Genomic DNA, 27,384 nt, shown 5'->3' with positions numbered 1-27,384 from the left:
CAGTCTTGGTGACAGAGTGAGACTCCATCTCAAAAAAAAAAAAAAAGAAAAGAGAAGGAAGGAAGGAAAGAAAGAAAGAAAGAAAGAAAGAAAGAAAGAAAGAAAGAAAGAAAGAAAGAAAAGCAAGAAAGAAAGAAGAAAAGAAAAGAAAGAAAGAAAGAAAGAGAGAGAGAGAAAGAAAGAAAGAAAGAAAGAAAGAAAGAAAGAAAGAAAGAAAGAAAGAAAGAAAGAAAGAAAAAGAAAGAAAGAAAAGGAAGAAGGAAAAAGAAGGAAGGTAGGAAGGGAAAGAGGGAGGGAGGGACGGGAATAAATTAGGTATGTGGCTGCAGAGGTCCCCTCGGGTATAATTCTTCTTAGCAATGTCACCTGTGTGTAGTCTTGTACCGGGAAGCAGCATTCTGTGACTAAAGCCTCCTACCTCGCCAGGCTTCTCACTTTAGACTGGTTCGAAGCCAATGGCCTCCACAACCTTGTTCATGCTGTCTTTTTGTTCTGGAATACTCATTATCTTTTTTTTTTTTTTTGAGAGAGAGAGTCTCCTTCTGTCGCCCAGGCTGGAGTGCAGTGGTGCGATCTCGGCTCACTGCAAGCTCTGCCTCCTGGGTTCACGCCATTCTCCTGCCTCAGCTTCCCGAGTAGCTGGGACTACAGGCGCCCGCCACCACGCCCAGATAATTTTTTGTATTTTTGGTAGAGACGGGGTTTCGCTGTGTTAGCCAGGATAGTCTCGATCTCCTGACCTCGTGATCCACCCGCCTCGGCCTCCCAAAGTGCTGGAATTACAGGCCTGAGCCACCGCGCCCGGCCTTGGAATACTCTTTATCTTTGCTGCTCATTCTCATCTCATCAGTTCTCTTCAAGATCCAGTTGAAAAGTCACTGCCTCAGCTGCTTTACACTCCTGCAGAAGGAGCTCCCCTGCCCCCACTTTATCCACACTTCTCTTGCAGCGCCTCCTCCATTGCATCTTAACTATTTGTGGATCTCAGTCCCCTCTACGCCGGGGCCCTGCCCACCCCCCACCACCAACACACCAAATGTGAGCATGCAACCAAATGATTGGCCCAGGACCTAGACTTTTATCCAGCTTCATCACTGAGTGGGCTTCCAATATCACTTTGCATGAGGAATGAAGACATGGGAGAGAAATGGTCTGCGTGTCTAATAAAATGTTCTCTACAAATGGAGAAAATTCCCCTTCAGCATTACAGGAAGTTTATTTTCTGATTTTTCAATTCTAGCTCAGCTTTTAAGCAGTCGACAGGGTGGGATTCTTAAACCTAAACCCCAGCTCCCTCATCACCTCCACCAACTTTTCCAAAGGACAAACATCCTTTGCTGCCACCTATGCTAAATCCATTAGCAAACACGCTTGGGAGTGTGGGCTGCCTTTGGGAGTTGTTAGTCAACTGATTGCTAGGGTCAGTATCAGTTACCCTGCATGCATTTGAGGACTGGGTTTGTATGTTGCTTTTGTTCTTTCAATTTTGATTTTAAGTTCAGGGGTACATGTGCAGGATGTGCAGGTTTGTTACATAGGTAAACGTGTGCCACAGTGGTTTACCGCACAGATCATCCCATCACCTATGTATTAAGCCCAGCGTCTCTATTAGCTCTTCTTCCTGATGCTCTCCCTCCTGCCACGTCCCCCACCAGCCCCAGTGTGTGTTGTTCCCCTGCATGTGTCCATAAGTTCTCATCAATCAGCTCCCACTTATGAGAACATGTGGTGTTTGGTTTTCTGTCTCTGCGTTAGTATGCTGAGAATAATGGCTTCCAACTTCATCCATGTCCCTGCAAAGGACATGATCTCGTTCCTCTTTATGGCTGCATAGTATTCTATGGCGTATATATACCACATTTTCTTTATCTAGTCTATCATTGATGGGCATTTAGATTGATTTCATGCCTTTGCTATTTTGAATAGTGCTGCAATGAACATATGTGTGCATGTATCTTTATGACAGAATGATTTATATTCCTTTGGGTCTAAGAGATTGCTGGGTCAAATTCCTGTATGTTTTAGTTCAGGTCTAAAAAAGTAAAATCATTAATTAAGGGAATTTAGCAGAGTTATTTTGGCCCTGAGAGGATGTGATTTAAAATATTCAGAAAATGTAGTTGAAGTAGTTGATTTGGCAGGTAATTGTGTAATTGCAGGGAATTCAAGGGACTCTGAATTCAATTCAGGGAATTCAAACAGACCTCTTTGCCTTTGAGCCAGTTTTCCCCCTAGGCTTTTCTTGGCCTGCAAAAATCCTGGTTGTCTTTGAGGATCCAGTTGAGTTGCTCTTGCTCCTGAATCATTGACAAGCCCCTACTCCCAGGCAGAGCAGTTTGTCCTTTGTGCCCCAAGTACTTTTTGTTGTCACTTTTGTTAGGGTTTGCGGTTTAATCATCTGTTGCTGCTGCCAGAAAGCAGAGTCTTGGAGAGTAGGGAGCTTTATATCTTTGTGAGCCTCAACCCACACAAAGCTTGGTGTCAGATTGAATTCAAATTCACCTTATGTTGCTAGTATGAAATAAATTGTGTTGTTGCTTTCATACAAATACAGCAGTTTTCTGCTAATAAGACCTGCAATGTGAAATTAAAAAAGAAAAAAAAAAAAATAGGTTTCTACCGTCCAAGTCACTGACAGAATCTACAACAGATTGACAGAGTTACAGCTGTTTCCAGCCCCAGTTTTAGACACCATACAGCCTTTCTAGAAGGCTTGCCAGTCATCATCATCCCTTAAGATCTTACAATGCCAGGCACTAAACTGATGGCCTTTTCGGGACTACAGGAACACACCACCACACCCAGCTAATTTGTTTGTATTTTTAGTAGACAGGGTTTTGTCATGTTGTTCAGGTTGGTCTTGAACTCCTTATCTCAAATGATCCGCCTGCCTCAGCCTCCCAAAGTTCTGGGATTACAGGTGTGAACCACTGCGCCCAGCCTCCTATGTTAATTCTATACTTAACATTTTAAGGAACTGCTAAACTGTTTTCCAACGGGTTGCAACATCTTACATGCCCACCTGCAGTGTATGAGGGTTCCAATTTTCTCACATCCTTGCCAATACTTGTTATTGTCTATCTTTTTTAGTTTAGCCCTTCTAGTAAGTGTGAAGTGGTATCCTCTTATAGTTCTCATTAGCATGTCCCTAATTAACAACGATGTTGGACATCATGTACTTGTTGGCCTTTGATATATTTTCTTAGAAGAGGACCAAGTGCCCTTTGGACATTATTTCTTTGAATTAAGATTGTTGCAATCGCTGAGGACACTGGGATATGGAGTTTGTATTACTTGCCCAAGGACACCCAGCTAGTAAGTGTCAGTGTCAAGATGATTACATTTGAATTTTAAATGGGGTCTATTAGGAGATGAAATTGTCTGACATTGAATTAAGGACACACTATATGGACAAAATGTTAGTTTAGGTCTGTAACTCCTAAATCCTATGACCAAGAAAATAGCTAAGACTCATTTAAAAAATAAATAAATGGGCCGGGCCTGGTGGCTCACGCCTGTAATCCCAGAACTTTGGGAGGCTGAGGTGGGCGGATCACCTGAGGTCAGGAGATCGAGACCAACCTGGTGAAAGCCAATCGAGCCAATATGGTGAAACCCCATCTCTAGTAAAAATACAAAAATTAGCCAGGCGTGGTGGTGTACGCCTGTAATCCCAGCTACTTGGGAGGCTGAGGCAGGAGAATTGCGGGAACCCAGGAGGCAGAGGTTGCAGTGAGCCGAGATCACGTCACTGCATTCCAGCCTGGGCGACAGCAAGACTCCATCTCATAAAATAAAATAGGCCGGGCATGGTGGCTCAGCCCTGTAATCCCAACACTTTGGAAGGCCAAGTCAGGTGGATCACGAGGTCAGGAGTTCAAGACCAGTCTGACTAACTTGGTGAAACCCCATCTCTACTAAAAATGCAAAAAAAATTAGCCGGGTGTGGTGGCAGGCTCCTATAATCCCAACTACTCGGGAGGCTGAGGTAGAGAATTGCTTGAACCTGGGAGGCAGAGGTTGCAGTGAACTGAGATCACCCCACTGCACTCCAGCCTGGGTGACAGAGTGAGACTCCATCTCATAAATAAATAAAATAAAATAAAACAAAATAAAATAAAATAAAACATTAAATCAATTAATTAATGGGGCCGGGCGCAGTGGCTCACGCCTGTAATCCAGCATTTTGGGAGGTGGAGGCGGGCAGATCACCTGAGGTCAGGAGTTCGAGAGCAGTCTGGCCAACATGGTGAAACCCCGTCTCCACTAAAAATACAAAAAAATTAGCCAGGTGTGGTGGTGGGCGCCTGTAATCCCAGCTGCTTGGGAGGCTGAGGCAGGAGAATCACTGGAAACTGGGAGGCATGGGTTGCAGTGAGCTGAGATTGCACCACTGAACCCCAGCCTGGGCGACAGAGCAAAAACTGTCTCTAAATAAATAAATAAATAAATAAATAAATGGGATGGTCAGAGAGCTGCTGGGAAAATAAATAAACAAATAAACAAAGCAATTTAATCCTAATATGTAGTTACTGTGATTCGATTCCTTTTCTGCGATTTTATGTAAACAATCATCCCTCTTTTTAAGAATCAAGTGGGTACAGCTCCCTCCTTTCTAATAAAACTGTATCTTGTGTTTCTAGTCTATGTCCTTTTCCTCTCAGCTCTTGCACGATGAGCTGAAGGGTTTGTGCTGAAGTCCTAGTTGGTGCTTTTTGCTTTTACTTTTTTGGCTTTTTTCCATTTTGCAAGAGCTGTCCCTTGGCTGTGGTCTCCATTTTTGTGGGTGCTCATTGGTCTCTGCTATGTACATTTGACCACCTAGAAACTTAAGAGTTTTGTTTAAATCCACATCAAGCCGGCTCACTCCAAACTTCCTTAGTGATTTTTGCTGCTTTAAATACTACCTTTTGTGTTCCTGAGCTTGACAAATTTAGGAGTGTCTGACAGGGTTTCATGTTCTTTTGTTTTTACCTTGAAGGATTCATAAATGTGTCTCTTTCTAGTTTTCTCCTTATTAGGAATAAAGTGAACTTCAAATTCCTATGATCGTTGCAATCCTAACCTCTTTCGTGCCTTGGTGAAAAATCATAACAGTTTTCATGAAGGGTAAATCAGTCACCCTTGTAGAATTTTCCATTCAAATACTGAGCCATGCGAAGCTGTTTTTAGCTGTTCTCGTGACTTTCCCGAGTTTAGTCCTGGTCTGGGAGACTCAAGTGTCTTCAGGCAAAAGCCAGCAGTGGAGTAGGGTGTAAGGCTTCCTTGCTTTTCAGCTCCCAAGCAGTACAAGGGATGGTTAAGATGGCAGGGGAAATGAAATGAAAGAAAAGGCAAGGTTAAGGAATGAAATCAGTTACAATGATAAGTCACTGTTGACAAGATGTGGGGCCTGAAAGTAGAAACTTGGAGTTGTTCCAGAGGTTTCAGGGTCTAGTTCCAAGGGCAGCTAGAAATGACTTGATCTTTTCCCCATGTGTAATTTTTTTCCAATGTGTGTTTTTAGCTTCTTAAACTGATTTCTGTAAGGCAGCCTCTTTTGCTGTTCTTTATGCCTCACTGCTGAGCTTCCCTGCCATGTCTGTGCATGCTGACGTGCTGGGACTGGGTTACAGACAGGCTACACTTTGGTCTCAGCAGCATATATGGCAGGCAAAACCCAGGGCAGTTGAAACCTTTTGGCCAGATACCTCTGGCTGAGAGCAGCTGTGTCCATTCTAACCGCAGGTGTCAGACAAATGCAGCTGACCAATGAACAATGTGGGGGTTAGGCCCACTGAACCCCTGTGTAGCCAAAAACCTATGTATAGCTTTTGATTCCCCAAAAACTTAACTACTAAAAACCTACTGTTGGCTGGGCACATTGGCTGATGCCTGTAATCCTAGCACTTTGGGTGGCTGAGGCGGACGGATCACGAGGTCAGGAGTTCGAGACCAGCCTGTCCAATATGGTGAAACCTCATCTCTACTATAATATAAAAAAATTAGCCGGGCATGGTGGTGTGCATTTGTAGTCCCAGCCACTTGGGAGGCTGAGGCAGGAGAATTGCTTGAACCTGGGAGGCAGAAGTTGCAGTGAGCCGAGATCATGCCACTGCACTCCAGTCTGGGCGACAGAGTGAGACTCCATCTCAAAAAAAAAAAAAAAAAAAAACACAAAAAAACCCTGCTGTTGACCAGAAGTTTTACCAGTAACAATTATATACTGTGTTATTACAATAAAGTAAGCAATTGTAAATAAATATTTGCCAAGGGTCAACTTTAATTGCTTTCAATATGTGTCATCGTTGAAAAACACTTCCTTACTGAATAACTCATCCCACGTTAAACACTAGATTTCAAAATATCAGAAAGGCAGTTTCCATTTGGTCATAAAAGGCAGGGAAGAGCCATATCTGTTAATAGAGTATCGATCTTTAGGTGGAATCACATTTTAATAAATATCCTATGTTAATTTTGTTGAGTCAGACAATTTCTATCAATCAGACAACCTAGGCAACTCTAACACTGGCACCGTTTTGTTGATGGGAATGTAAATGTTTTCTAAAGAGGAAATTCTTTTTTTTTTTGAGACGGAGTCTCGCTGTGTCACCCAGGCTGGAGTGCAGTGGTGCGATCTCGGCTCACTGCAAGCTCCGCCTCCCAGGTTCACGCCATTCTCCTGCCTCAGCCTCCGAGTAGCTGGGACTACAGGCGCCCGCCACCACGCCCGGCTAGTTTTTTGTATTTTTAGTAGAGACGGGGTTTCACCATGTTAGCCAGGATGGTCTCGATCTCCTGACCTCGTGATCCACCCGCCTCGGCCTCCCAAAGTGCTGGGATTACAGGCTTGAGCCACCACGCCCGGCCCTAAAGAGGAAATTCTATAGGACAAATATTTTATCAAAGAGAGAGCAGAGAGACTAACACTGATGCTTTATTTGGTTAACTCATCTGAACTTCACAGAAAACCTCTGAGGAACATGGTTATTATCTCCAATTTGCAGATGAGGAAGCTGAGGCTTCAAAAGGTAAAATTACTTCATCTAAGTGTGTTTCACCCCTAATTCATGATCATTCTAATCTACATACTGCTTCTCTGAAGTTCCTGTAAGTTATGCAACTTATTTAATGAAAATATTGGCCGGGCGCGGTGGCTCATGCCTGTAATCCCAGCACTTTGGGAGGCCGAGGCGGGCAGATCACCTGAGGTCAGGAGTTTGAGAACAGCCTGGCCAATATGGTGAAACCCTGTCTATACCAAAAATACAAAAAAAATTAGCCAGGTGTGGTGGTGGGTGCCTGTAATCCCAGCTACTCAGGAGGCTGAGGCAGGAGAATCGCTTGAATCCAGGGGTTGGAGGTTGCAGTGAACCAAGATCGCGCCACTGTACTCTAGCCTGGGTGACAGAGTGAGACTCCGTCTTAAAAAAAAAGGAAAGAAAAGAAAATACTGCTCTTTGAAGATCTATAAAATGTTGAAAGATCTCAGAGAGGTTTTCAACCTTTTATTTATTATTTATATTTTAAAGCTGGTTTTTATGAAAGTAGTATATCCTTATTTTAAAAATTTAAATAGTACACAAAAGATTAAGAAAAATAAAACATGTCCATACTTCCTCATCCTTCTCTGTATACATCCTTTTTCCAGAGATAATCAACATTAATAATATGTTGGTAATCTATGACACACCCATCCACATATAAAAATATGCTTTATGGAATCATTACACTTTTTTTTTCTTTTGTGGTTCATGATTTTATGTCCTACCTTAAGAAATTTTTGCCATCCCGAGATCACAAAGATTTCCTTCAACCTTTTATTTTAAACTAGTTCAAACTTACTATACTTACAAGAATAGTATAAGGAGCTCTCGTATACCTTTTACCCATGTTTCCCAAACCATAATATTTTGTACACTTGCCTAATCATATTCTCCCCTCTCTCTTATTCATATATTTTTCTTAAACTATTTGCAAGTTATCCCTTAAAATTTCAAAGCATATTTCCTAGCAACAAAGACACCCACCCCCACGTAACCACAGTACAACTATCAAGTGATAGTAGCATTACTATTTAATCCACAGACCCTATTCCAGTATGCATGGTTATACTCATCACGTCCTTCACAAATCTGGGATCTGATCAAGAATCTTGAGCTAAACTTGGCCATCATATCTCTCCAGTTTGGAACAATTTCTCAGTCTGTCTTTGTCTTCTAAGATCTTCTCATTTTTGAAGAGTGCAGCTCTGGTGATTTCTCATGATTAGATTTAGGTTATACCTTTTAGGCAAAGATATGGCAAAAATAATGCTGTAGAGCCTTATGATGATGATGACTTTTTATCAGTTGCCTAAGATAGTACCTGACACATTTCTTCAGTGAAAAGCTAGGAAGTGTTTTTATTTATTACTAAGTAGATATCCTATTTATCAAATAATCCTTTGCCAGTTTTGCCATTCATTGGATCTTGCCTGACTCAATTTTTACTGTGATAGTTACCAAATCATGATTTTTAAATAAAATTCATCCTTCTTCTATGTTTATTAGTTGACATTCAACTATAAGGTAGAGCAATCTCTTCTTCTGTGTGTTGGCTTATTTATTTATATCTCCAGGGAGTTAGATTTCTATTTATTCAATGGGTTATAATCCAGTACTCTTTTTACTTACTTTACTGCTCAAATTGTTCCAGACTTGGCCAGTGAAAGCCTGTTCAAGCTGGCTTGTGTGTTCTTTCAACAAGTCCCCGTGATTCTTTTTGGCAGAGATGTTCCAAGCTAATCCTGCACTTAACCTGCCCCAGTCTTGCAATCAGCCATTCTCTCCAAGAAGGAAGCCCTGGTTCTATTGAATAGAGAATGGTATTTAGAGATCAAAATCTGGGAGGCTGAAACAGGAGGATCGCTTGAGCCCAGGAGTTTGAGGCCGCAGTCAGTTAAGATCTTGCCACTGCACTCCATGCCCTCCAGCCTGGGCAACAGAATGAGACCCTCTCTCTAAAAAAAAATTGAAAGTAAATAAATGAAAGCGAACACCACAGTTCTCCTTATGTCTCAGGATTTTGCCATGAAGCGGATCTGGGCCCTGACACCAAGATGTTCCTGGGCCTCCCAGAAAGGGCACTGCAAAAGGATGCATAAAAGAGCAAGAGCTTGGGAGCCAAGCCGTTCACATTCAGGTCTTAGGTCAGCCATTGCTACCTGAGTGACTGGGGGCAAACACCAGTGACCTTCTGAGTCTAGCACCTAATGCCAGTTATCAGCGTCGTAAGTCATACTTTCCTGGTACACTGTTATTACCATCCACTCCACTTGCCAGGGCAGCCGCCTCCCACTCCTGGTATAATCTAGATATATAAAACCTTGTTTTTGTACTTTGTGTAAGTGGAAATATACAGCATGCGTTGTTTTTTCTATCTGGCTGGCTTTTGTTCAACATTATGTTTGTGAGATTCACCTTTTTTTGTTGCAGGCAGTTGTATTTCTTCTTCATTCATTCTCATTGCTGCATAGAGAGAAGAACCCATATTTGAAGAGGTTTTTTTGTTTGTTTGTTTGTTTGTTTCTGAGATGAAGTCTCGCTCTGTCGCCCAGACTGGAAGGCAGTGGCGTAATCTCAGTTCACTGCAACCTTCACCCCCTGGGTTCAAGCAATTCTCTGTCTCAGCCTCCTGAGTAGCTGGGAGTATAGGCTCGTGCCACCACGCCTGCCTAACTTTTGTATTTTTAGTATAGAAGGGGTTTCACCATGTTGGACAGGCTGGTCTTGAACGCCTGACCTCGTGATCCACGTGCCTCAGCCTCACAAAGTGCTGGGATTGCAGGCGTGTGCGACTGCGCCTGGCGCGAAGACATTTTTGGTTGTCAGAGGTCGAGGGAGGGAAGCAAAAGGTGCTACTAGCATTAGTGGGTAGAGGCCAGGGGTGCCCCTCAACATCCTACAATGCACAGAGCAGCACATCCCACAACACACAGCCCTTACAACATGGCATTTTCAAGCCCAAAATGCCAATAGTGCCAAGGCTGAGAAACCCTGCTGTTGGTGGAATGCCCACCACAGTCTCCAGTTTGGCTCTATTATGAATATGGCCACAGTGAATCTTGACTTAGGTGGCTTTTGATGAATATACTGCATTTCTGTTGAGTAAATACTGGAGAATGGAATTTTGAGTCACAGGATATAGATATGCTCGACTTTAGTAGACATTGTTGGTTTTTCAACGTTGTCATACCAATTCACACTCCTCCATCAGGGCATGAGGATTCCCGTTGCTCCATATCTTCATGAATTAAGTTGGTATTTTCTGCCTTACTTCCTTTCTCTCTCTCTCAATCTCTCTCTCTCTCTTTTTGTTGAGAAAGGGTCTCGCTCTGTCACCCAGGCTGGAGTGCAGTGGCACAATCTGGGCTCACTGCAACATTCATTTCCAAGGCTCAAGCGATTCTCCTGCCTCAGTCTCCCGAGTAGCTCTCTGTCTCTTTTTAAAAATCCTTTTCTTACACCCTTTTCGAATTCAGCTTATGCCCACTACTCAATGCAGCAGTGTTTATTGTTAAATAATTCTGTTCTGTATTTTGTAAAATATGGATTGTGCCTAGATGTGGTTGCTGTGTGTAGTAATTAGAGATGGCGTTTGGGAGATGACTTGTAACCAGGGCTTCTCTCATTTAAAGATAAGCACCAGCTGTTTGTGTATTCATTTTCTCCCACTACTGCCACCAATTAGTTTTCCATAGTAAATTTTGCTGTAGTGGTTAGATTATCCATCATTTGAGTTCATGTTTACAAAGTATTTCCAAATTGTACAGTACTGTTTACCCCATTTTTTGTTTGTTTGTTTGAGATGGAGTTTTGCTCTTGTTGCCTAGGCTGGGGTGCAGTGGCACAATCTGGGCTCTTCCTCCCGGGTTTGAGCAATTTTCCTGTCTCAGCCTCTCGAGTAGCTGGGATTACAGGCGCCCACCACCATGCCTGGCTAATTTTTGTATTTTTAGTAGACATGGGGTTTCGCCGTGTAAGCCAGGCTGGTCTTGAACTCCTGACCTCAGGTGATCCACCTGCCTTGGCCTACCAAAATGCTGGGATTACAGCCATGAGCCACCACGTCCGGCCTAACATTTTTTTTTTTTCCTTACAATATATTAGTTACAGGGAAAGTAGAGATGGGGTCATTGAGGAAAAAAAAAGTCAAATAATTTTGGTCTCTGGTCCCTTGACTCCCAAACTTTGGTCCTAGGATGAGTACTTTCAGCTTTATCTGGGACCAAAATGCAAATTATTATTATTATTGAGACAGGATCTTGCTTTGTCACCCAGGCTAGAGTGCGGTGGCACCATCATGCCTTACTGCAGCCTTGATCTGCCAAATTCAAGTGATCTTCCCACCTCAGCCTCCCAGGTAGGTGGCATGCACCACTGTGCCTGGCTTTTTAATGGTTTTGTAAAGACAAGGTCTCACTATGTTGCTCAGGCTGGTCCCAAACTCCTGAGCTCAAGTAATCCTCTCTCTCGGCCTCCCGAAAGTGCTGGGATTATAGGTGTGAGCCACCACACTTGTCAGAAATGTAAATTATTAAACTCACCTGGAACCTACTGAACTCTTAGGGCCCTGTAACCTGTATTTCTACAGCTTCTCCAGGTGATGAGATGTAAAAGTAAAGTTTGCAATCCACTGATCAGTACTATCCTTATCCTCAAGCTACAGACACACCCAATATGGCTGACAGTTGTGGAGACCAATGTTTTGGTAACACAATTAATGAGTCAGTCACCCTCCCAGTGTTAAACAATTTCCACAAGTAAATTCAGTGGTAAGTCTTGTCTTGAGGTGTTCATTGGCCATGACCTATTTTTGGCAACTTATTTTTCATTTTCCAAGGCCCCAAATGTCAGGATTTTCATATTTCCAATTGCTAGATGTATGCTAATAGAAGACTGCCCCTAGCCACATGTGCCTTAACATTTGCCTATTTAAATACGTTGTATACAGTCTTTTGCAGGTATTTGCTTGGCATCATTCAGCATCCAGGAAGTGTTTCCATGGTAACTTTGCTGCATCAAAATCAGGTGCAGATTACACCAGCTCACACAGATGGCAAGATCACCTCTGGACTTGCCACCTGGGTCTTTAAAATTCTGCATGTTAAACTTCTTTCCCGCCTCTGAGATGATAATTTATCTTTTTATTTTTAAATTATTATTATTATTTATTAGTATTATTTTTTGAGATGGAGTCTTGCTCTGTTGCCCAGGCTGGAGTGCAATGGTGCGATCTCGGCTCACAGAAACCTTCGCCTCCCAGGTTCAAGAAATTCTCTGCCTCAGCTTCCTGAGTCGCTGGGACTGCTGGTGCCCGCCACCATGCCTGACTAACTTTTGTATTTTTAGTAGAGACGGGGTTTCACCATCTTGGCCAGGCTGGTCTTGAACTCCTGACCTCATGATCCACCCGCCTTGGCCTCCCAAAGTGCTGGGATTACAGGCATGAGCCACCGCGCCTGGCTATTTTTAAATTTTTATTTTTTATTTATTCATCTTTTGAGATGCAGTTTCTCTCCTATCACCCAGACTGGAGTGCAGTGGCGCCATCTTGGCTCACTGCAACCTCTGTCTCCCAGGTTCAAGCAATTCTCGTGCCTCAGCCTTCCGAGTAGCTGGGATTACAGGTGCCCGCCACCAAGCCCGGCTAATTTTTGTATTTTTAGTAGAGATGGGGGTTCCACCATGTCGGCCAGGCTGGTTTCAAACTCCTGACCTCAGGTGATCCTCCCGTCTCGGCCTCCCAAAGTGCTGGGATTACAGGCGTGAGCTACTGCACCCTGCCCGAGATGAGAATTTAAAATAATGCTTTGGGTTCTGTGATCTAGACAACAACTTCTTTTGTTGCTAATTAGATGAATGGTATAGAAAGTAAAATGATTGGGCCTCCAGAGAAGCAGGATTTTCCTCAGGGAATCCAGTTGGAGAATGTCTTTGTTATGGGAGGATTGTTGTTTTAGTTAAAGATGTGCTTTGGAAATGTCTTCTTTCTTCACGTTAGTATCATGATCATTATCGTGTAAAAAAAAAAAAAATTTACGGCCAGGCACGGTGGCTCACCCCTGTAATCCCAACACTTTGGGAGGCCGAGGCGGGCGGATCACAAGGTCAAGAGACCGAGACCATCCTGGCCAACATGGTGAAACCCCGTCTCTACTAAAAATACAAAAATTAGCTGGGCGTGGTGGCATGCACCTGTAGTTCCAGCTACTAGGGAGGCTGAGGCAGGAGAATTGCTTGAATCCGGGAGGCAGAGGTTACTGTGAGCCGAGATCATGCCACTGCACTCCAGCCTGCCAATAAAGCAAGACTCCATCTCAAAAAAAAAAAAAAAAAAAAAAAAAAAAAATGTATAAACCACCTGGCCACCCAGAACAGAATTACAGTCAGCACTCTGTTTCCTCAGGTCCTGAATCCTTAGATTCAACCATCCTCAGCACTGTTTCCCCAGGTCCTAAATCCTTGGATTCACCCAACCTCAGCATTGTTTTCCCAGGTCCTGAATCCTCGGATTCAACCTTGGGCGGGGAAAAGAATGGTTGCTTCTCTACTGAACATGTACAGGCTTTTTACAGGCTTTTTTTTTTTTCTCTTGGCATTATTCCCTAAGGAATATAGCATAACAACTGTTTACACAGCATTTACATTGTATTCGGTATTATAAGTAATTTAGAGATGATTTAAAGTACAAGAAAGGCTGTGAATAGGTTATATGCAAATACTACATCATGTTATATCAGGGACTTATACATCTGTGGACTTTGGTATCCTCAGAGGTCCTCCAAGGGATGACTGTACTTAACAGGTTCTCCAAAATGAATTGGACTGCCAGCATTCTCTACTTTTCCATGTCTTACTCTTAGGTTGGGGAAAAAACAAATCCCTGTATTTTAAAATTAAGAATGAATCCCTGAGTCATTTGACTTTCTTCAATAACAAAGCAAACCACATAAAAATACCCTTCCAAGGAAAGCCATCAGAATGGATACAATCTCAGCCCATTTACCTAACCTTTCTGCCAGTGCAGCTGAGCCTCTCGACACGACTTTAACAAACTCTCTCAGAGCCAGTCTTCTCAGTGCCATCTTTGCTTTCATTTAACTTTACATGTCTAGTGTTGCTGCTTAAACCTGTGTCCCCTCAAGTCCTTTCCCAACTAAAGGATGGTGGTTATTTGACAATAGACAAACAAGTCTCAGAACAATTATGAGGGTGTAATGAAGTTTGCATTCGTACATGTAATTAAATAGAGGAAAGATGCATGAGCGAATGTGGACACAATCCTCCTCCAGCTGGCACGCCTTGCCTGGAGGTGCTCCTCTGGCAAGGAGATGAAGTCCCAGATTTTTAGTGCATTATGCAAGGTTGTTTCCACCTCCCTCACTGGTTGACTTAACCTGGCAGGTAGCAAACTCTTAGTTTTGTCTGCCTCCAACTCAGCTTTCCCCAGGTCTTTCGCACCTTGACCTTCAGATGGGAAGCCAAGAGGTGCTGAGCACATGGAGGAGGCAATCTTTCCCCCCTTTGATTATGATTATTTTAATTCATTGAGATTCTAAGTCCTCTGTCATTTCAAAGAAAGGATACTGTCTTCACTTTGGAGCTATGTTCTACATATCATCCTAAGTGATCTACAATCATTAAATACGCTGGGCATGGTGGCTCATGCCTGTAATCCCAGCACTTTGGGAGGCCAAGGTGGGTGGATCGCTTGAGCCCAAGAGTTCAAGACCAGCTTGGCCAACATGGCGAAATCCCATCTCTTTTAAATACAAAAATTAGCTGGGCGTGGTGGCACATGCCTGTAATCCCAGCTACTTGTGAGGCTGAGGCAGGAGGATTGCTTGAGCCCAGGAGGTCAAGGCTGCAGTGAGACGTGATGGCGCCACTGCACTGCAGCCTGGGTGACAGAGTCAGACACTGCCTCAAAGGAAGAAAAAGCAAACATACCTCAAATTATGTCTGCAAAATAAAAGACTTCTGAATGGAACACAGAGAAAGCCTCTAAGATGGCCCCAGGGGAGTGTTAACATGTCTAGCCTGATTAATTGGCTAGTTTGGAAATAACTGTATCCAAAGTGAGTGACAAGGCATGGCTGGCTAGTGTCAACTTTGTCCTCAGCTATAGTTAAAGCAGGCTGGGAGGACTGACTTGTTCGGTCTCAGTAGCAAAAAAGTGCATGGTGTCTGGATAAGCAGGTTGTACAGCCTATTAGAAAAGAAAGGTAACAGGTAACAGTCTTCCTCTAATACGATAAGTTATTTTTTTTAAAGTTCTCCTGTCAAGATTTTTTAATACCGGAATCTGAGAGTGGAGAAAATTGGGCCAAGGACAGACAAAAGAGCTGGGAGGAAAATCGACTGTATTTTTCAACACACAAACAATGCCATTTGAAGTACTGGATTGAGTACAGAAGTATCATGAACATTCCTAATGTGGTTAGTGTCTATATTTCTTAATATAGTAATACTATTAATATCTGTCTCCTAAGTTTGTATAAATCCAAACCCCCATGTTATTGGCCAGTTGGAAACAATAATGTAAACAGACTCTGTTGCCCAAATTAAGTTATGTGCACTGAATGCTTTGTCAAACTGTAACTATTTTAATATTCATTCTAGCCACAAGTCTTTGCCAAACAAGATCGCTCTTTTGTTTAGGAGTAGAATACACAATAACCTAATATTTAAAAGTATTATTCAGAAGAAGAACAGCTTGGGATTGAATTTTTCTTTATCATAAATTTTAGATCATTCTCTTTGCTCTACTCCATAGAAGACACTAAGAATTAGATGGATCTGCTTCCTCATTTTATTGTTTTCTACTTGATCTAAAAATCCAGAGGTGGGTTATATAGAGAGTTTATTCAGGAGACTTTGGTAAGGGAGGGAGAAAAATAATGTACAAGCTGGAAACTCATGAAAAATGTAAACAATGAGAGCTAGAAGAATGGAAGCGACAGTGTGCTCAGGAAATGATGTGTCATTCTGTCGGAGTTCAGGGTGCCCTGAATCCCATGAGAGTAGCACTGGCTTTCCTGCCCATTGTGAAGGCAAGGAATCCGTGTGTTGTCCTATCAATTCCATTCATGGCAGGGTAGAGAATTTTCAAATGGAAGAAAATGTGCATTAAAGGACATTCTTTCTTCGTGGGGTGGGGTAGTGAAGGTGTTGGGGTTGAGGCACTGAGTTGTTTAGGTCAGGTAAACAGTGAGGGGAAATGGGCAGGCAGTCAATGGTTAAGTTGGTGTTTTGCAAGCCATTTCAAGAGGATACCACATAAAATGCATTCATCTACATTTCATTAAAAATTAGTTGGTGGGAAAGTGGAAAGCTGAAGGCAAGAACCTTCCAAGTAAAACAGCTTGATACTTACTCCTTGGCCAGAACACCACTATATTTACAAATAGGGGATAACAACATTCACTTCCTAGGGGGTCCATAAGCTTAACTGGGCAGGCATATGACACTTCTGAGCATTCAATGTCATGATGGATTTTTAGGTCAAGTAGAAAACAAGAAAATGAGAAAGCGGATCAATCTAATTCTTAGTGCCTTCTATGGAGTAGAGCAAAGAGAATGATCTAAAATTTATGATAAAGAAAAATCCAGTCCCAAGCTGTTCTTCCGAATAATGCTTTTAAATATTAGGTTGTTGCGTATTCTACTCCTAAAGAAAAATGATGCTCCCCTGTCTGAGCATCATTTATGACCAAGATTGAAATGATTTCCCATGAAGTTCTAAGGTCTCATCTAACTCAGTGGATGTAGCTCACGACTTGTTCGTTTGACCCCAGTATTCTAATACAAACACCACAGCCGATGCTGGAAGTGAGAGGAGAGGGGTTCGTTTCAGTGTGGAGCCCAAGGTGCCCCAGCAATTTCAGACCCCCTGGGACAGGAACTCCTCCTCCAGTAAGCTCTTGTTTTGAAAAACAGTGGGGTGGGGCAAAAAAGCATTACAATGGAGCTGGGGTGGATGAGGCTTTCTTCTATTTGAGATGTCGCTTGTGTCAGGTTTCATGAAACAGCGCATTGGAAAACAGAAGCTATTTTCTATCCCGTGGGTTGCGCTGGAAGAGCCGAGAGGCCAGGCTGTGGATCCTTGCCACGAACAACAAGAGAGGGCAAGTCCAGCCGCCTGCTAGGGGACTAGCAGGAAGCAGCACGCCTGCCAGAGCTCATCACTTCAACTCTGGCTTTCACTGCGCTCATTCCCTGAATGGCAATAACCAGGGGGCGGGAGTGGCATGGGAAATGAAAGACAAGAGATCTGGGAAACTAAATCTGCCGGGGGGAAAGAGAGTTACCGGAGTTTTAGCCAAACAGCTAGCAGATGCAAACGGGGAGGCAGAGGGAGGAGGGAAGGCTGGGCTTCAGCAACCTGCCACGGAGATTTAAACAAAGGAGGTTTGAGAGAGAGGCGGGATCTGGCTGTAATATCGGCACGGGGACAGAGACAGCAGCTGGACTCGCGGGATGAAGCGGAATCAATTCCCAGCGTCTGCAACAGGGCAGGAGTGACTGGAGTATGTCCCAAAATAAGAACTCAGGGAAACGAGTGAGTTTGGAACAAAGACTTACAGATTGTGACGGTCTCGGACATTTCACCCTTCTTTGAGGCATGCCTTTATCAATGCGTTACCTCTTTGTAATTTCTGTCTCTAGTGTAATTATTTTTATCGTCTTCTCTGTGTTCAATTTTGGGGGAGATCAAAGCTTCCAGAGGCTAAATATCTCAGACCCTTTGATACTGACTCAAGTTTGCACATCTTTTATCAATGGAAAAACACGTTTCCTGTGGAAAAACAAACTAATGATCCATGAGAAGTCTTCTTGCAAGGAATACTTGACCCAGAGCCACTACATCACAGCCCCTTTATCTAAGGAAGAAGATGACTTTCCCTTGGCATATATAATGGTCATCCATCATCACTTTGACACCTTTGCAAGGCTCTTCAGGGCTATTTACATGCCCCAAAATATCTACTGTATTCATGTGGATGAAAAAGCAACAACCGAATTTAAAGATGCGGTGGAGCAACTATTGAGCTGCTTCCCAAACGCTTTTCTGGCTTCCAAGATGGAACCGGTTGTCTATGGTGGGATCTCCAGGCTCCAGGCTGACCTGAACTGCATCAAAGATCTTTCTGCCTTGGAGGTCTCATGGAAGTACGTTATCAACACCTGTGGGCAAGACTTCCCCCTGAAAACCAACAAGGAAATAGTTCAGTATCTGAAAGGATTTAAAGGTAAAAATATCACCCCAGGGGTGCTGCCCCCAGCTCATGCAATTGGACGGACTAAATATGTCCACCAAGAGCACCTGGGCAAAGAGCTTTCATATGTGATAAGAACAACAGCGTTGAAACCACCTCCCCCCCATAATCTCACGATTTACTTTGGCTCTGCCTATGTGGCTCTGTCAAGAGAGTTTGCCAACTTTGTTCTGCATGACCCACGGGCTGTTGCTTTGCTCCAGTGGTCCAAGGACACTTTCAGTCCTGATGAGCATTTCTGGGTGACACTCAATAGGATTCCAGGTATGTACAACTCCGTATTTCACGAAAAGAAATGTGTCATATTTGAAAGGTCTTTAGAATAACCAGCCACTTTTTATTAGGAAGTAGAAGATGAAAACTGGAATGAATATATGTAGTTCTCACTCTAGTCCTTTCTAAATGCAGAAGATGTTCTTTTTTTTTTTTTTTTTTTTCTTTTTTTGAGACAGGGTCTCGCTCTGTGGCCCAGGCTGGAGTGCAGGTGCGCCATCACAGCTCACTGAAGCCTGGACCTCCTAGTCTCAAGTAATCCTCCCACCTCAGCCTCCTGAGTAGCTAGGACTACAAGTGCACACCACCACGCTAGGCTAATTTTTAAAGAAATTTTTGTGGAGACAGGGTCTCGTTATGTTACCCAGGCTGGTCTCCAACTCCACAGCTCAAGCTATCCTCCCCGCCTTGGCCTCCCAAAGTGCTGGGTTTATAGGCAGGAGCCACCATGCCTGGCCCAGAATGATGTTCTTTATGTGATAATTCACATGTTCTAGCACTACTAAGTAATACCTTTCCATGGTATCACTCTGTGGTCCGTTAAGTTCTTTTGCACACATCATCGTATTACATCTTTACCACAATAGCTATTAGTCCACACTGCTGTTCTTTCTTTCCCCTAAATTTGTCAAGTTTGCTCTTACCCCAGGATCTTTGCCTTGGCCACCCTCCTGCTTACTCCAGGCCTCCACAGCCTCCTCCCCCTTAGCCAGATCTCAGCTTTCAGGTGTCAGCAGTGCTGATACTCCCCCTCATTGACCAGCACACCACCCTGCTTTTCCTTTAAAGAGTTTTTCCGCCGTGCGGAATTAGGATATTTACCTATTTGCATGGGTTTGTTCTAGGTCTTCTCTGCATTTGTTCCATGAAGCCAGGGTTATTTTCTATCTCATTAACTGCTCCTCAGTGCTTAGAACAGAGAGTAAATGCTCAATAAGTATATACGAGATGAATAAATGAGTGAGTGAGTGAATGAATGGTAAAGCATGAGGCTTTACTATGGCACCAGAGCTGTCTCCCTAAGACACTGTTCAGCTGAGAAATATTTGGACTCATGCATGTGCCATTTTATATGTGTAGCATTTTTAAAAATACATTTTATTTCAGATAAAATAATGAGATTCTAGGAGAAACTCTTGGCTTTCTCATCCGAATTTTCCTATCTTTACTAATTTACCAGACCGATTGTTTTTTAAAGTGTATAAAACATGATAGGATTTCTTCTGAAGGAAACAACGTGCTTTGGACTCAATGAAAAATACAAAATGGATCTCTGATGAACTAGACAGCATTATTATAGCAAGAGAAAAGCAATCATTGTTCTGGCTGTTGGGGGGTTGCCAACTTGGAAAGGCTGGTAGGTGCTCTCAGGCTGCAGGGCAGGGCCTGCTGGGCAATAAACACGCCAGCATTCTCTGGAAAATACCATGGCTGGTGTCTGAATCCCAGAGTGGCTTGTCTGGTGAAGGGGGCTCACTTGTACGCTGCGCACACTCTTTCCGCACCTGCCCCTCCCTGGGTTCATCCTCTCTTCGCTCTTGATCTGTTGTTTCTACCATTTGCATATCATTGAGGAGAATTAGGTACTTAGGAGCTGATTTTCATATTTAAATATTCCCTTTCTATTTTCATTCTTCCTTTAAAATTCATAAAAATTGGGTCCCAGTCAAGTGGTTCCATAAGTATTGTGCTGAGATGAGGGCATTTCGTAAGTTAACAAAAGTCTGAACTGTTGCTTTTTTTTTTTTAAGAAAAACATGGGTTTTGGTTTCTAATAAATGTAAATATTTGTGGTTACTTTGCCAGAAGCCTGGTCAGTTTTATCAATGTCAAATAATACAAGAAAATCAAGGGAAAAAGAATTCCCCTTTTTTCCTTACCCCTTTCTGATCTCTTGGGAGACCAAAAGAATGATATCTGGATAGGTATAGGAGAGAATGCTATCTAGATGGGTAGAGGAGAGAATGACATCTAGATAGGTAGAGGAGAGAATGGTATCTAGATGGGTATAGGAGAGAGCACCTTGTTTGCTGTAGGTTTATGCCATGGCATGCTGGCTTCTGCCTTCTCACTGCAACAGTATGACCCCATGTAAATCACAGAACCTCATGGGACCTCAAATCTCTCCAGCTACAAAATGGGGAACCCAGGTAGAAAGACCCCTTTCATTCCTACACATACCTTTCTTTGCAGAAGACACAATGTCTAGAACAATGTAAAGACCTTGCACGCTGCTACTAGGAATCTGTAGAGAAAGGCGGAAGTGCTGGTGAGCCTGGATCATGTACTGCCCACCAGCTTTGGGAAGTGCATCCCATTTCCCTTGCAGAAATCGGAGGCGAGAGCTCCTCCAGAGAGCAACTGCCTGGAGAGAAAGGCCAGTACGGCCCATGTCAGTGGTCTGTCGTGTCTGATTCTGCAAGACATGCCTTTCAGGATAACGTGCTATGTCCTGGGGCTTTGTCTCTTTCCTTTCTTAGACTCTGGGCAACATCCTGGTTCAGGGAGAAAGGATATCCTGCTTCTAGGTAGGGCCTTCACAAATTACAAGTGAATTACAGCAAACAAATCTTCAAATGCTCTAGCCAGAGCGGTGCCTCTCTCTACCTTCAAAGGCAATGGAAAATCTAATCCCACGCTCGAGTAACTCTCATGGTTTTACACTTGAGCATTCTTTGTGATTTAAGATTTGGCATGTGAATCTGGTTCTTATATAACCACACAGCCTTTAATCAATATCAGCTCTTCTGTTTTCTCTTTTTGGAGACAGAGTCTCACTCTATAGCCCAGGCTAGAGTGCAGTGGTGCGATCTTGGCTCACTGCAACCTCTGCCTCCCGGACTCAAGTGATTCTCGTGCCTCAGCCTCCTGAGTAGCTGGGATTATAGGCTTCCACCACCATACCCGTTTAATTTTTTTGTATTTTAATAGAAACGGGGTTTCACCGTGTTGCCCAGGGTAGTCTCGAGTTCCTGAGCTCAGGCGATCTGCCCACCTCAGCCTCCCAAAGTGCTGGGATTACAGGCGGGAGCCACCGCGCCAGGCCGAGCTCTTCTATTTTCAATGTCATGGTTTAAGGGGAAACATTCTTCTGTACGTACAGCGTAAACATATTTTTGCCAACGTGCACGCGCAGGCGGTGCTGTCCATTTCTTCCTCAAAGCGACCCCCTCCCTTTCTCCGAAACACCTTAAATTAAAATGTGTTAGCAAGATCCTGTGCAGGCATTTCAGGTTTCCCAAAACACCCCCAAGAGCAACATGACCAAGAAAATGATTAGTACCCTAGATTAGATAGTTTCAGAAAACAAAGTGAAAATCGGTTCGAATTGGCGAGACTGAAGAGAAGGGATATTCATAGAAGTAGCACTAAATCACAGAGCTTCACACTGCCTTTTTTTTTTCTTGGTGCCTTTCAACTGAGAGTGACTTCTCTTTTGGTTTTCAACCATTAGGCTCCCTCCACACTGTTAGAAATGGTGATGGAACAGGCCAGAAAGAGGTCCTTAGGGGCCCCAGTCTCACACTCCTCTTCAGGGGAACCCGGTAGAGTGGCTGTCCTTCTGTTCTGTGTGGCTAGTGCACAGATGGGGTGTCCAGCTGCCTCCTTTCTGGCCACATTCTCAAAGGAAATTCTCCAGGATCACAGATTTCTCCAACCCACCCTACAGAGCATCAGGCTGTGACAGCAGTAACTTCCCCTGACTTCCGGTGCGCCCTTATGTTTTGTAACATCTCTGATCTTTGTAATGATTGCTCTAAGTCACTTTAAGAAGAGCCCATGTGCTCTAGCTCTTCTGGCTATTCTTTCAGCATTTTCTTTTTTTTTCTTTCTTTTTTTTTTTTTTCTGAGACGGAGTTTCACACTTCCTGCCCAGGCTGGAGTTCAGTGGTGAGATCTCGGGTCACTGCAACCTCCACCTCCCTGGTTCAAGTGATTCTCCTGCCTCCTGAGTAGCTGGGATTACAGGCGTAAGCCACCACGCCTGGCTAATTTTGTATTTTTAGTAGAGACGGGGTTTCTCCATGTTGGTCAGGCTGGTCTCGAACTCCCGACCTGAGGTGATCTGCCCACCTCGGCCTCCCAAAGTGTTGGGATTATAGGTGTGAGCCACTGCGCCCGGCTCTTCCAGCATTTTCATCTGCCTACCTTCCCCAAGGCAGAGCACCTGAAGCCATTTAGATTTTTGCTTTACGCTTTGTGAAATTGTTCAGTATGTACCCAAGTGGCAGCTAGTTGATCTTCTTCACAGTCCGTTCCCATGGCTAGATTGTCTTCTTACACTTCGGCGTGGTTTTGTCTCTAAGGAGCAGAGCTACCCCACTCTGGCTTCAGTTCCCTTGTTTCCCTCACTGCACTAAGTGTGTTTTTGGAGTCTGCTCATTCATTACTCTGACCTTTCTCATGCCATGATCTTTTTCCTCCATAAGAATGTTTTCATTTGTCTCGTTTCCTTTTTCCATTTTGTATACGTTTTCTTTTTTTTTTCAGAGCCCCTTTGTCAAATTCTCTCGACCTCAGAAGGGACCACATGATCCCATTTCCTTATTTTTTAATTCTAAAAATACCGCGTTTCCTACTTTGATTTATTTTGCTTTTTTAACTGTGACTTTTATTTATATGCGCACATTCTTTGGGAGGGTGTTAGGACTCTTTCAGCTGCAAGTGTCAGAAACTCAAGTCAAAGGAACTTAAATAAGCACCAGAAGTTACTGGGTCACATATCTGAGATGCCCAAGGGAGCTCCCAGTCAAGCTGGATCAGTGAGTGAAACTGTGTGCTCAGGACCCTTTCTTGCTAGGTCGTCTCCCTGTGGAGTGACCAACTGTCCCTGTTTGCCCAGGTCTGAGGGGCGGTCCTGGGCATGGGCCCTTGATGGGTACAGCCAGGTCGAGATGGTCCCTCTATCTCTTTGCATCTCTGTGCTGGCTTCCATCACGCAAGTTCTCTCCGGAAAGCCAGAAGTATCTCCAAGTGTACTTGCTTTTCGTTACTCCTGGACTACAAGAAACCCTTTTTCCTGAGACTTCCAGCAGCAGCTTAAGGGAGACCTCAGATTGGCCCTGCTTGGCCAAATTCCCATCCCTGGTTGGGCACGGTGGCTCACACCAGTAGTCCCAGCACTTTTTGAGGCCCAGGCGAAAGGATCCCTTGAGCCCAAGAGTTTGAGACCAGCCTGGGCAACAAAGTGAGACCCTGTCTCTACAAAAAATAAATTATTCAACAGGCATGGTGGTGTGCGCCTGTACTTCCAGCTACTCAGGAGGCCAAGCCAGAAGGATCGCTTGACAGAGTCAGACCTTCTCTGAAAAAAAAGAAGAAAAACCCACAAAAACAAATTCCTATCCCTAAACAAATCACGGGGGTGAAGAATGCTCACCAGCGTTTCTTGGATCCCTTTCCTACTCTGAAGCCAAGGGCTAGGGGCAGGCTTTGGTGGAGGAGGCTGCTCAGGGTGACGCTGGGCAGAGCGAAGCACAGGCCCACTGCTGGATACCCCTTGTCCTACACTGGGTGGCGGGGTGGGTTGGTGGTTGTTAGCAGCACTTTGGGAGGCTGAGGTGGGCGGATCACCAGATGTCGGGAGTTCGAGATCAGCCTGGCTAACATGGTGAAACCCTGCCTCTACTAAATATACAAAATTAGCTGGGTGTGGTGGTGCACGCCTGTAATCCCAGCTACTCTGGAGGCTGAGGCAGGAGAATCACTTGAACCGGGGAGGTGGAGGTTGCAGTGACCCGAGATCGCGCCACTGAACTCCAGCCTGGGCGACAGAGTGAGACTTGGTCTCCAAACAAACAAACAAATAAGCACATCCCTCCTGTGATATTAGAGGGGCAAGATTTAGTGATATGCATATGGGTGTGTGGGTGGATACGACTTTAACCACTTGAACAATTTTAACTGACCTAACCGTACCCTTTTCTCTCATAAAAACATGCTTAATAATAATGCCACTCTATTATATTTGGACAGTACTTAATTTGCAAGGGAAATTTCTTACACATTATCTCCTTTAATTCTTATGAAACCCTATAAGAAGGGGACTGTTCCCATTTTACAGATGAGAAAGTTTAAGATGAAAATATGTGACATGGCTTAGCGTGGTGGCTCACGCCTCTAATCCCAGCAGTTTGGGAGGCTGAGGCCTGTGGATCACCTGAGGTCGGGAGTTCGAGACCAGCCTGGCCAACATGGTGAAATGCCTTCTCTACTAAAAATACAAAAATTAGCTGGGCATGGTGGCAGGACCCTGTAATCCCAGTTACTCGGGAGGCTTAAGCAGGAGAATCGCTTGAACCCAGTAGGCAGAGGTTGCAGTGAACCGAGGTCGTACCACTGCACTCCAGCCTGGGTGACAGAGTGAGACTCCGTCTCGAAAAAAAAAAAAATCTATCTATCTATCTGACTTGTCCAAAGACAAATAATGCGTATGCCTAACAAGAAATCAGAATAAAAAGAAATATCCAAGGGAATGAGGTAGCACGTTATCCGCTTATTTTAAATTGAACCCAGTTTAATGAATTCTTCATTGAATGATTGCAATTACTGCGAGTGTTCCGAAGATGAAACTTAGCTAATTCTAAATCTTATTTAGCTTGCAGAATAGTCAAAAACTCTCTTTCATCCTGATATTCAGCCCATTTTCCTGGAGATTTTGGCTTTTTTCATGTGAGCAGAGGTGCAGGAAAGATGAAGGCAATTAACATTTACTGAACATGTGCCTATGGGTTTAGAGTATCTCAGTTGAATCTCCACAAGAATCCTGTCCAGTGGGTACTTAAATCCACATTTTGCAAATGTGAAGACGGGATCAGAGGGGCTGAGTAATGTGCCCTGTTCCAAAAGCAGGAAACAGAGTACAGAATGTGTGCGGTGGGCCCCTCGAATTACACAAGTTCTGAACTAAACTCAGACTCTCCCCTTTGCAAGTCCCTGAATTTGACACCATTCTCTGTTAGCTCAGAACTGTGGGCTGGATTCTATCTCTCCCTTAGCTCTCCCTTCCCTCATCCCTGCTGATCTGGCTCTTCCTGGAGTGTAGGAGTCAAAGGCTCAGACTCCAGAGTCAGAGAGAACCAGGTCGGACTCCTGGCTCCTCCATCACCAGCCATGTGTCCCCTGACATCTGTCAACTTTAGTCTCAGCACCGCAATACAGCACAGATGGCAGAAGCCTGGACCCTGCATCCAGACGGCTTGAACGTGAATCCCAGTCGGTCACTTAGAAGTTGTGTGACCTCAGACAAAGTACCTAACTTTTGCGTCCCAGTGACTTCATCTGTAAAACGGGACAATAATAATAGATAGCAAATATGTAGGGTCTAAACGAGTTAGTTATTGTTATTGTATTTTCATCTATAAAATGGATATTCATTTAGTAAATATTTATGGAGCACCCAGACACTTTGCTGGATACTGAGAAATAGCAGTGAATGAGATACATAAGGCCCCTACCTCATGGAGGACACATTTTAGAAGGGAGAGACAGCCAATAAATAGTAGAGAGAGAGAAGGCGGATCATTAGAGATGATGAGAAGTGCTATCAGGGAAATATACAGGGAGCAACCTACTGTAGATGAAATGGGACAGGAAAGCTTCTTGGTAACAGTAGCACATGAACTGCCTCCCAAAATGAGAGTGAGCCAGCCATGCACTTGTGAAAGAGGTCCCAGGCAGAGGGATTAGGGATTGCAAGCGTCCTGGGTGAGCCTGGTGTCTGCAGAGGCAGAAAAGCAGCCCATGTGGCCATGGCAAAGCGAACGAGGATGACAGCTGGACTGGGCATGAGGCAGGCAGTGCATGAACCACACAGGCCCTTGCAGGAGGCCAGAGAAAAACAGATCTGGCAGTGCTCTGCTCGTGGGCAAGTGCTGAGCACGGAGTAAACACTCAGCAAACTGGATCTTGCCACGGGCCTGTTTTCTGTGGAGTCCTAGTGAGGGAAAAGGACTCAAGCTGGTGGAATCAAGGAAAAGCGAAGAGGGAAAGCAGAGAAGCTGCAAGTCTGCCTTTCTTCATGGTCCAGGACACAGCCTCCTGAGCAAATAATTCATGATTTCCCCATGACCAGCTATCACCAGACACCTGCACATTAGCTCCCTGCAACCTTGGTGTTGTCAGTACTGCACAAAGCTTTCTTCAGCATGAATGCTCTCCTGTAAAATCTCCAGCAAGCCTTTGTTCCTTTGCAGTCAGCTTCTGCTGGCCTGCCCATTGCCTTCTTGCAATGTATCTTCCTACTTTCTTGCGTAAATCTACCTTTCTCGGCCAGGCGCGGTGGCTCACGCCTGCTATCCCAGCACTTTGGGAGGCCGAGATGGGCAGATCATGAGGTCAGGAGATTGAGACCATCCTGGCTAACACAGTGAGACCCCGTCTCTACTAAAAAATACAAACAAAAAATTAGCCGGGCATGGTGGCAGGCACCTGTAGTCCCAGCTACTTGGGAGGCTGAGGCAGGAGAATGGCGTGGAATCAGGAGGGGGAGCTTGCAGTGAGCCAAGATCGTGCCACTGCATCCCAGCCTGGGCGACAGAGCAAGTGTCTGTCTCAAAAAAAAAAAAAAAAAAAAAAAATCTACCTCTCTCTACCTACAACTGTCTTGGTGAATTCTTTTACCCCAATACCACTGGCCAAGATAGTGTCACTCCTCCATGACACTTGCCACTTCTGGCGCTGTCGTCTACTCCTCTTCTTTCTCTTAAAGTAGTATTTCTTCCTAACTAGTTTCCCTGACCCGTGCTTTAATCCATCCTCCACAGTGACAGGATGACCTTTGTAACATGCACTCATGATCATCCAATTGC

General features: G+C 44.1%; 1 protein-coding gene and 1 long non-coding RNA gene across 7 annotated transcripts in view; both read left to right on the top strand.

Annotated features, from left to right (window-relative positions):
- Positions 1-27,384, top strand: part of LOC144340573 (uncharacterized) — a 309,543-nt gene that overhangs the window by 147,621 nt on the left and 134,538 nt on the right. The window lies entirely within an intron of this gene.
- GCNT2 (glucosaminyl (N-acetyl) transferase 2) overlaps positions 1-27,384 on the top strand; it is a 109,520-nt gene that overhangs the window by 17,742 nt on the left and 64,394 nt on the right. Inside the window, exon 1 of one of the 5 annotated variants that reach the window (XM_001087111.5) lies at positions 16,922-18,565. The exons of the other annotated variants lie outside the window; for them this stretch is intronic. Coding sequence (XP_001087111.2) covers positions 17,647-18,565 — 919 coding nt within the window. The 5' untranslated portion in view covers positions 16,922-17,646. Of the gene's footprint in view, positions 1-16,921; positions 18,566-27,384 lie in introns of those variants that run through there. 5 annotated transcript variants of the gene reach the window in all.

Source organism: Macaca mulatta, chromosome 4 (genome assembly GCF_049350105.2).
Source record: "Macaca mulatta isolate MMU2019108-1 chromosome 4, T2T-MMU8v2.0, whole genome shotgun sequence".
NCBI lineage: Eukaryota > Metazoa > Chordata > Mammalia > Primates > Cercopithecidae > Macaca > Macaca mulatta.
Note: the sequence above shows the minus strand (reverse complement) of the source record. Positions and strands in the feature narration are given on the sequence as shown.